Here is an 11,373-nt window from a genome sequence, read left to right on the forward strand (position 1 = left end):
TGCAAATGAGCAGTCAGCCAGCTGGTATCACAGCAGCCATGTGATCTATCAAGGTAGGGGGTTAGAGGGTGAAGGAGACAGGGGTGGGGGGAGGGATGGAGGGGGAGTGCACACAGGGAAGGAGGAAGGAGGAAGGATAGAGGAGGAGGGACCTTGGGCTTGAGAGGGAGACGGACAGGTTGAAAGACGCTCTGTAGAAACGCAGGCCTCCCTCTGCTCTTTGCTGGATATTAAAATAATCGAATCAGGCCTTTCTCCCATTGGCCCTCAGCATCTTTCTCCATATTGTTTCTGCCTCAGCCTCCTTCACCTGTTATTTATATATCCCTCCAATCATCACAGACAAACACCTGAACTGTCACTTATGTGACACATGACACTTAACAGGGAAGCACATCAGCATGTCTCTCACATTCTCTATGCATGTGTGTGTCTGTGTGTGTGCACATGTGTGTGTGTCCACCTATGTACTTCACCCACCACTGGATGTCAAGCCCCTGCAGCAGTCAAGGCACACTGTAGACATACCCACTGCATGTGTGTGTGTGTGAGTAGTTGTGCAGATATCTTTGTGAGGACCATTCAGAGCCCACAACCTACACTGTGAGGACATTTTGGCTGGTCCTCACTTCCTGACCCACTTCTAATGGCCTGTTTGAGGGTTAGACTTGGTTTAGGTAGGGGTTAGGTATTTAGTTGTGATAGTTAAGGTTAGGGTAAGGGGCTACGGAATGCATTATGCAAATTAATGTCCTCATTAAGATACAAACATATGTGTGTGTGTGCGTGTGTGTGTCTGACTGTCTGTTTGTGTGTGTGTGTGTGTGCATTGATGCATTTGTAGCACCCATTCCAGCAGATTCTGCTGGCATAAGACCTGGTTCAAGCTGCCAACAGCAACCACCCAGATCCATTCCTGCTTCCTTCCTTCTCCTGTCTCCCCCCCCCCTTGGCTGCTTGCTGAGGTAGAAGGGGGGAGCCCTATAACTCATTTCTTTGGGGGGGAGCTCATGTGTGTTTGGCTGATTGGAGATTTCGTTGGTGCGTGAGTGAACACATCCAAATATGAGCTTGTAATCTCCTTTTTACAAACTCCAACTCCAACTCAGATATCCTCCGGGTTTTGATGTTGCATCATTTAAAGATTTCTATACATGTAAGCTTATTTGATGATTTAATAAAAGTAAACATTGACATACGCATGGCATGAAGTGGTCATAACACATAGACAAATACTTAATTTTGTTGATGCATAATGGATAGTCAACTAGCTTGAACGTATCGATGTCTGTCTTTCATCTGGTTCCTGTGGGGGGGGATACACTGTGGCACGGCGACACCAGTCACCTGTTACCTGTCAAGAGAGATGCACAGGGAGAGACAGGATTCAGAAATAACATGTGTGTGTGTGTGTGGGTGTGTGTGTGTGTGTGTGTGTGTGTGTGTGTGAATCTGTATTGTATAATGTATTCATTAGGCAGTACCTCTCGGACCAAACATCCTCAGGTAGCAGTGTGAACAGTACGGCCTCTCGTCATACTGAAACACAATCAGCAGGACACATTTACTGCATCATACATTTAGTTGCTTGTCCTAGTCATGCATTCAGTCGCTTTTTGTTTTCATTATTTCCCTCAGGTTTTTCCTCATTCATTGTCCCCATATACCTCAGCATGTTGTCCGGCTGTGAGCTGTCTGTTGCACTTTTGACACTTCAGACACAGAGGGTGGTAGTCTCTCCCCAGGGACCTCTTCTTCTCACCTGGGCCAAAAATATGAAGGCTGCGTTAATGAGAGGCAGGGTGGGATGTTATGTTTTTATTATCTATCAACCAAACAGTCAGAGGAATTTTCCTTTGTACACATACACTCTGTACTTAAAAAAAAACACAAAGTCTTGAAAATTTGTGACGCTGAGTTAAATGAGGATATTTTACATCGAAGAAATACAACGTTTTTGATTCAGGTGTCTGGTTCGGTATCTAAAAACTGTTACTCTCCACCGCGCAAATAGGCCAGAGAGTGTGGCGTCGCAGGAAAAGAGGTAAGTAGGCCAGGTCACATCGGAGAATTTGAACTTAGCTGGCACTCAAGTAGGAAAGTAAACCTTGCGGTAAAAAGAACAGCTACTCACGTAGAATTGAATAGTTGGTTTGAGTGCTATTATGGAGCTAACAGCAAAGACTGAATGTGGGAGAGAGGACTAGACAAAAAATGACAGACTGAAGGTGAGGAGGAAACCCAGAGAGCAGCATACACGCACATTTGGCTGGCCCACATCCTGTTGTTATCATGGATGTGTGCATCTGGGTATGTGTGTGTGTGTGTGTGTGTGTGTGTGTGTGTGTGTGTGTGTGTGTGTGTGCGCAGCGGTTGGCAGAGAGGCAGAAAGAAAAAGAGAGACTTTTTTTTCTTTAATTCCCCCCACCCCCTTTTTAAGCACACATCAAAATGAATAGCATCAGCCGTTTACAAAGCAGATATTTCAAGATGTCAGCAGGAAAAGCAGGTGTAAATAAGCAGGTTTTCAGTGGCTTGGTTTTGTTTAGTTGTATTTGATTGTGTTTGTGCATATTACCATTTTTTTGTCAAATGGTACATATTATTGTAATGAAATGTAGGCATTTATGAAGTCTGTAGCGCATATGGGGTGGCTGTGGCTGAGGGGTGAAGGTCGGCAGTTCGATCCCCAGTCTGAACCATCTGCATGCCGAAGTGTCCTTGGGCAAGATGCTGAACCCTGAATGGCCCCCCATAGAATAACAAAGTGCTGCGGATAGATGCACTGTATGAATGTGTGTGTGAATGGGTGAATGTAAAACTGTACTGTAAAGCGCTTTGAGTGGTCATAAAAGACTAGAAAGCGCTATATAAATACAAAAACATTTACCATTTACCATATGGTCGGCGGGTTAAAGAGTCCACTGGAAGAAATGCCAATCCGGATCAGGGGGGTTGATCCAGGATGTTTTTTTCAGTGTCTTTATCGTTGCGATATACAGCATTTTTTCCATATTTCCAATGAGCAATTAATGAATCTTGATTAAAAAAAATCGAACATGTCTAGGGGACTGATACTTATGATTGTACAATTATTTTGAATTTAAATTTGGTTTCATAAGGCAGAGGTTCTAAGTACCCTTTGATTTAGTTTACACCGTTTTTTTACTTTTCATTTATACCATAAGCATTGTGTGTAAAATGTCCTCATTTAAAATTGTTTTGTTTGCGCTTTTTCTTATACAAGAGAAAAAAACTTAAATGCATACATTAAAAAAAGACATAAAGAGAACTTTACAACAAAAAATATTAAACAGACAGCAGAAGAAAAACTAAAGTAAAAAAATTAGAGGTCTCACTCACCAAAGTAGACAGGCTTTCCACAGATTGGACAGTAGCCTACCATGATAGCATATAATTATTGATCATACAGTGTGTATGTGTGTGCAATTAAGCTGGCGTAGTGAGAAAATATCCTGAGAGAGTGTATGTGTGAACTGAAAATTGACAGGAAAACCGTTGAACTGCAGAAACGTCAGAGTCTTGTGAAGTCAAAACCAGGATGTGGTGAGTGATGCGTCACAGGAAGAGAAAGTGATTTAAAAAGTAAATACTATCATCAGCGGGGGATAAAACAAGAGAAAGGCAGCATCTCTTATTAAGGCTTTTCTTAATATGATGTATAACAGAAATAAAGTCATGATTGAACGGTCAGTTTTATATTTGCGTTCATCAGATGCTCTGGAGACCCAGCCTTGACACAGTAGAGAGAGGGGGAGAAAAAGAAAGACAAAGGGGTGAGGACAGAAGGGACAAAAAACAGCTGTCAGCAGCTCAAGTTCCCAACTGTCTCCTCTTCTTTCCTACTCTTTTCACCCTGTTTTCTAGATTAAAAACAAGGAGTGCCTCTGAATTGAAACGAGAAACCCGACACTTGTGCCTTTCTTTCCTTCTGTCTGTCGATCCCCTCTCTCTCGCTCTCTCTCTCTCTGTCTCTCTTTTCCCTGTCACATATTCACACACATGCACGCCCCCACTCCCTGACTCACATGGACACACACCCATTTACGCACACACTAAAAAAGCCGTCCTTCTCCTCAATGACATCACATAGAGAGGCTCCACCCAGAGAGCACAGGGGGAGGCAGGGTGAGGCTGGGTTGGTTGGGGGACCGACGGGGAGGGGGGAGCAGGGGTGTGTGTGTATGAATGTGTGTGGGTGTGGGTGTGGGTGTGGAGGCAGTTACCCCCTTGGGATATGACATAGAAGCAGTCCTGGGGAGGGACTGGGGTGAGGAGAGATGAGCGAGACAAGGATGGAGACAGTAGCTAGCCTCAGCTCAGCCGGGACAAAGAAGATGAACTCTGATGAACTTCGCCGAACAGAACAAGGCCGCTGAAGTCACTGTGGAAGACAGGCAAACGTCTGTGTGGTTCGATCCCTATCACTGCTAGTGGGACTCGCTTATGCCTCATTAATGACTGAAACACATGACCGATTGCATAAACAAGCACGCAGGAAAGTATAATGGTGAAAGAAATAGCTGTAGTCAGATGATACAAACATTTAACTTAGGTAAACATTAGCAACTGACCTTTAAGCAGGGGTGAGAGCCTTTTCAAGGCTTATTTCAATTTTCAGAAAATCCAAGAGCCTAACTAAATTATTTGAGAAATATATCACCCTACCCTCTCTGTACAATGGAAGGAACTCTTTCTCTTTGCCAGGTGTCTGGTGTCAGATGATACTGATGATGAGGCTACTCACAGCTATTTTTCCAGGTTTGGGTCAGGACATTTTTTCAGTCTTTACAGCAGCCCTCCCAAACAGAGATACATACTTCACTGCATGTCCACGATCTCTGTCCACATAAGGTTTTTGCTCTGCATCAGATTTAGTCCCTGTCCATTACTCACCTAAAGATGTTTATGACGACCATACTCAAAGACTGGCTATGCGCAACAGGGTCAGCAGGGCTTGTGATTGAGTATCTACATGTATGTTGCATTGTAAACTGGTAGCTGAGGCTAGTGCCAGGTGTGTTCTTCCATAAGCGGGGTTATTTGATAGGAGTCTGAAGCATTAGCAAAGGTAGTGTCATGATCTAAAAGACCCCATTAGTGGTTGTGAGTGTCTACGTCGTCGTCTCCTAACATCTCTGTTTCTCCCATTCAGACTAAAAGACTGCAATGATACCAAACCTCTCTGTTGTCCCGGCTCTAAACCTCCGGAGTCATGTGGATGCCCAGATTGTTCGTAGCAGAGTTGATGCATTTTCATGCAAAACATTTTAGTATGGATATTGGCACTGTTTGTTGCTTTGCAGCTTAATTATTTCATGTTGTAGGTTGTAGGTTGTTGTAGTGTAGGTTGATTCCATAATAAACACAGGTTAGAAAATCTCACTGCTTGGACTTATTCGGCAAACTTACCATAATTTTCAGGTGGTATAGGCTTTCTTGTAGGATTGGGAATATGTGTAACCACTCAGTGAATTTACAATGGAAAGCAGAGGGATACACTTGCTTGGATGGATAGACGGAGCAGCGGGAGGGATGGATAGATACATAGATAGATAGATATGTACATAGAAACATAGATACAAAGATAAATAGATAAATGGATAAATAGATAAATAGATACATAGATATAAATAAAGTGTAAATAAATAAGGGGAAAAAAATGTATGTACTTTATATAGCTATATACATAGACACACATTGACATACATGCCTCTGTGTGTTTTGTTGTTAATTTACATTTTCACAGCTCTCACACATCACAAATACATCTGCATATAATTTCTGTTCTGATGAACTTCAGAGGCCCACGAAATATATGAAGTATTTCATCATTTGCATACTCGCCAGCATCCCTCTCTTGTGTTTCATGCTTTGCAGAGGGATGGAATACCAAGTAGCTATTTCATCTGACCAGCCGTCCCCACAGGATAACCTATCATGTCTCTCCATCAGCATTCATTGTGTGTGGACAGTACTGGGAGAGTTACATCCTGAATTGGAGGCCCTTATATGCATACCCAGCTGACAATGTTTTTTGATGCAAATGATGATGTTGGTATTTTAATAGAGCAGGGAGTGAATATGCTTGGGCACAAAAAAACTAAAATTTGTGTAACCATAGTGAGAGGGAATAGTTAGAAGAAGATGAGAATTTTCAACAGGTTGAATTTGAGGAAAAACAGAGCAGAATATAAAAAAAAGGTCAAATTAAAGAAGAAAAAGGGAGCAGAGCACAAAGATATGGAGGCAAAGTAATTGCGAAATAGAGAGAGAGAGAAAGGAGACAAGAAGAGAAGTAGAGAGGGGGCGTTAAAACCACTTTTCCCAGCGGATCTTTTGGTAAGGCTGCATTGAGGAAACTGCCAAAACTCTTTGACACACACACATTCCCGCACATAATATACATGGTTCACGTCCAGCAAGTCACATGAGATACAGCCACATACACTGGATGGAGAGATGTGGGAATAGTGGTGTGTGTGTGTGTGTGTGTGTGTGTGTGTGTGTGTGTGTGTGTGGATAGGATTTAAGTAACATTCAGTGAGTGGTGGAAACAGGACAGAGAGAGAAACACTGGCTCCTCTGGTGGGTTGCCTCTGCACCAGGCCAAACCCTCTGACGCCGGCTTTGAGAACTGTGTGCAGGGGCGGAGGAGAGGGGGGGGGGGCAACACAGGAAGAGGCGCAGGAAAGAAAACGGCTGGAAGGACTCCTTCTTCCCACACATAAATGCACCCTTGATCACATGTGGGTACACATGAACGCACACTCACACACAGAGAGCGAAGAGAAGTCTTTGGATGGGTTCCTTTCCCCCCCACACACACAAACAGACACACACCCACTCGTCGTCACGTTTCAGTTCTTGGCATCCTCCTCTCTTCGCCGAGCCCAGAATATGACATGGCATTTGGGGTTACATCTCAGCTGCATACACACAATCATCCTCGCAGTACAAGACATATGGCAACAGAAATCAAGCAGGGTTTCAAACATTCGACTGATGAAGACAACAAAAGAGCCCCATGGTGGTTTTGCTTGATAATACCTGTTTGAGATACCTTGCTTTCCTCAGCTATTTTCATTTGTATCAGTTTTCACAATAACTTTTCCTTGCCTCCTCTAAATCATCACATTGCCAAAGAGAGGCAAACAGCTAAAGCTTTCTCAAAAAAGCCAAGAAAAAATCCCTCTCACCCTATATTGTTATAAAGCCATTCTGGTGCTTATTTGGATCAGTGGGATGGATAATTTTGGTGAGATTCCACCGTGGTGTGGCGATCCATTACTGGGGTGTGTTTTTCCACAAATATCCCCCTCTGTGACGGCCATTCTGGAGTCAGACCATCTAAAGGCTATAATCCTCTTCTCAGCAGATGGAAAAGTCAGGAAAATAAGTCCTTGTTTTTCTCTATTAATCTGGCAAAGCCTATAAATCCCCTTATACCTCTATGTGGTGATATGATTATGGCATAGGGACCATTACTGCATGATTAGCAGCTAGGAGTGGCTGGGTCAGTTAGATTCCATTTGTTGTTTTGTTTGAATTGTGCATAAAACCAATAGAGGGGTGTATTCTGTGTGTGTGTGTATGTGTGTGTGTGTGTGCCCTCACAGCTTTTGAAATAACACACAAACGACAGATACCAACACAATGCAGTGCCATAAATACCAACTTCTAGAGTTTCTTAACAAAAGAGGGTGAAGACACAAAGGCCAAGCTGAGATTTGCAGTATATTTTTGGCCATGTTGTTAAGTAAGGACTGAAAAATATCAACAATTATTCAATAGATTTTCATGACATTTTGTACAGACATCCATGTTCCCTTCGGGATGAATTGTGTTGATTCTGTTCCGGTGTTTTCCTCTTGTGCCAGCAAAGCTTTTATTGCCGTCCGCCAGGGATATTATGTTTTTACCCTTGTACTGTTATAGGCAAGATTCCACAAAAACAACTGAATGGATTTCCATGAAACTTGTTGGAAGGATGTGGGTTGGGTCAGGGAAGAGCCCATTCAATTCTGGTGCATTGGCCGGATCAGGCCGTGGTTTAGGGAATGCACGGATCGATTTTAAGGGGTCGAATTTAAGGGAACTGTTGGCAGTGGTAAAATGTTTTATAAGTTCATGTTTGCCATGACCTTTAACAAACGTAGTGCAAGTCATTGATTTGGTGTAATATCTCAACATCTACCAAACAGATTTCCATACATTTTGGTTCGGACAATTATTACCACTGATGATCAATTACAATAATATCATTTTCTAGATTTCCTTCAATTTTTAGCTCCTTCATCTAGTCAAGTTTCTATTCGTAAAATGCGTGAAATTACATTCCCATCGACCTCAGCTGAACTCTCTGTTTAGTGCTAATCAGTATAGTTAACATTCTAAGACGCTTAACTATAAATGTGAATGTGATCAATAATATACATGGCAAACTTACATGCAGCACAGTACAACCAAAGTCAACTGCCATCGACCCATATCACCAAAAGCCCTCCTGACATCTTCTACATGTTTGGCACTGCTTCTTCATCCAATATTCTATTTGTTTTAAATTTTTGCGTCTTTTGCGTGTTCAAATTTTCATCAACACGCCCACTCGCTTGTGGCGAATCCTGCAAAGGATCTCCTGCTGTGTTCTCACATTGGCTCTTTTGAAAACTATCCCTAGTTTTTTCTAGAAACCTCTTACTCTGACATTTATCTTCTCACATACAGCCCCCTCCCATGTCCAGAGATTATCCGGGGTTCAGTGCATATCTGAAATAAACTTTAATCTGGTTTTGTGACACATTAAGTACATTTTCACACAGTGATAAATTATTTGAAAATGTTGTTTTTATTTAATTTGGGCCCCCTGGATGGACCGTCTCATTCTTTACTGCCAAACAATGTTCAAATCCACAAAACTGCATGTTAGATAGTGGAGTCGGCAAAATTTTCAAAGATACCAAATGAGTCTGACTGAATTTGCAGGGAAATCGGATAAAATGGTTCACAAGACATCTACAATATTACCTTTTGATTTAATAATGAAACTGTAAAAAACCTCTTCCTTGGCTTTGAAAAAAATTCCCTCAGTGTGAACATCGTACATAGCTTCAGTGAAGGCTTTCAACAAGCTTGTACATGCAGTTCGACTGTGTTGAATAAGATGATTTCGAAAACCTGAAGGCTACTTAAGAGGAAACAAAAAGGGAAAGTGCATATTAAGGGGATGATGATTATACACGGTTTCAAACTTGCAGTGTGGACCTCAGTCAGCCCTCACTCACTCACTCACACAGCAGGGTTCTGGGTGTATAGCACTCTGTTCTCAAGGCTGGTCCCACCTATTGTTTCGATCTGCTGGGGGAAAGAGTGAGGCAGGCAGAAGGAAAGAACCTAATGTGTTGCTTCTTGCCTGTGCATTCTTGGCATAGCTCTTTGCCCTTTTCATTTTTTTACTGTGATTTTTTTTTTCTCCTTCGCTTTAATAGTGAAGCCAAGGGTCCACAGCCAGCCAAGTCCCACCGCTCCAGTCTGGCTAAGCCACAGAAAGCTTGGCTTCCTCCTCTCTGTGCTTTCTCTCGCTCTCTCATTCTCCATGTATGAATACAGTGTGCGTCCCTCTCACTTTCTCTTTGTATGTTTCTTTGTGTCGCTTTATATGTCTGTCTCAGTTGGTTCTTTTTTTGTCCATTTGGTTTTTTGCATATGTCTGCATTGGTCAATCTGCCTCTTTGTCTCAATTCCTCCTCTATTTTTTTGTCTTGTTCTCTTCTAATACACACACACACACACACATGCACGCACACACACACACACACACACACAACCCTCTCTACTTCCCTGTCTGTCTGTCACAACCAGCGGATTTCTTCTTCTCTGCTGTCCATGCTCTCTGTTTAATCTTCTTTTCATCGTTTTACGGACATGTTTAAAGACAAGTCAAGAACATTTTTATCTACACGCATATGGTAGGCCACATGTGTGCTTTTTTTGCGTGTAGATCAACAAATTTTGACCTCTCTGATTATTCTGAAGGCCTTTATTGTCAAATCTATAGACATCAAAAACATATTGCATAACCATTAGGGTAACGCTGAAGGTATTACAGCAATGTCATGTCATCTGAAATCCAACGCTCTCTCTTTTTACAACACAATGTGAGTTTGAATGTATCCAAAAGAGACAGTGTTGGCAATTTGCTCCTATCTGTCTGTCAAGTGAAATTGAATTATAGATCAAGAAGCTCTCTTGTGCACTAAAAACAGAATTCTCCGACTCGAGCGAGGCCCGCTCCCTCTTCTACTACGCCCATTTCTATCTGATCAGCTCCATTCATTCCGCCACTTAGACAGGAATCTAATTAGACCAGAATATCAACATTAAAACACATCACTGCCTCCCCCTCCTCTCTCTCTCTCTCTCTCTTTGTTTCTCTGCTCTTCCCTACAGCTGGTGAGAGTAAGGTTTGTGGCTGCCCCTCCCCCAGCGTTTGAACAAGCCAATAAGAGAGCATGTCAGCAAAATACCCCCCCCTCCACACACACACCCCATCCCTCCTTTTCCCTTACCACCCCATCCATTCCCAACCCCCTCCCCCAGAGCCCTCTCTACACCCCATCCCCCTTTCCTATACCACCCCTAACCCACTTACTCATCCTGCCTCCACCCTCCCACACACCCACGAGACTTCCCCACCCTCTCCACTTTCTCACCCGTGCTCTCTCCCTATACTAACTGCTCCCCAGTCGTCTTCCCCTTTCCTCTCACTCAACTTCCCACTCACCCTTTTTTCCTGAACACCCTTTCTTCCAACTCCCTTCCCTGCACTCCCACACGCCATTTTCCTCATCCCCATCTCTGCCTCTCGCCATCCTTCCCCCACCTTTCTCTCTATCCTCTCCTCTCTCTTCTGTGGCCTTATCGTATGAATATCGGTAGCACACTGGGTGAAAAATTGATCCTCTCCGCCTGTCTATGGACGTTGCCACAGTGCATTATAGCCTGTGTGTGTGTGTGGAGGCTTGCAGAGAGAGAGGAGGAGGAATGAGGGAAGGAGGGTGGGAGGGATATTTGCATATCATCAAAGTAGGGAAAGGGAGTGTAATGAGGGGAGAATGTGTCTGTGTGTGTGTGTGTATTAGGAGTGGTGTTGATGGGTTGTGGTTTAGTGTATGTGAAATGAGAGAACAAGACCAAGGGACTAGGGCAAGGGAGGTGAGATGGACTGGTTTAGTAGTGTGAGTGTTTTCGCATGTGTGTGTGTGTGAGAGAGAGAGAGAGAGGGCAGGGGAGACAGGCATTGATCACACATGTTCCCCCTCACATGTCATCCATCACACCGGCTTGTTTAGA

The 11,373-nt window shown here is 43.2% G+C and overlaps 1 protein-coding gene across 1 annotated transcript; it reads right to left on the reverse strand.

Annotated features, from left to right (window-relative positions):
* Positions 1-1,222: 1,222 nt before the first annotated feature.
* zgc:195282 (uncharacterized protein LOC100192223 homolog) lies at positions 1,223-3,463 on the reverse strand. Its single transcript, XM_061066497.1, has 4 exons — positions 3,364-3,463; positions 1,668-1,762; positions 1,485-1,539; positions 1,223-1,354 (listed from the first exon to the last, which is right to left on the reverse strand). The coding sequence occupies exons 1-4, from the start codon at positions 3,404-3,406 to the stop codon at positions 1,344-1,346; spliced, it is 204 nt and encodes a 67-aa protein (XP_060922480.1). The 5' UTR covers positions 3,407-3,463; the 3' UTR covers positions 1,223-1,343.
* Positions 3,464-11,373: the final 7,910 nt, after the last annotated feature.

This window comes from Limanda limanda, chromosome 2, assembly GCF_963576545.1.
Source record: "Limanda limanda chromosome 2, fLimLim1.1, whole genome shotgun sequence".
NCBI lineage: Eukaryota > Metazoa > Chordata > Actinopteri > Pleuronectiformes > Pleuronectidae > Limanda > Limanda limanda.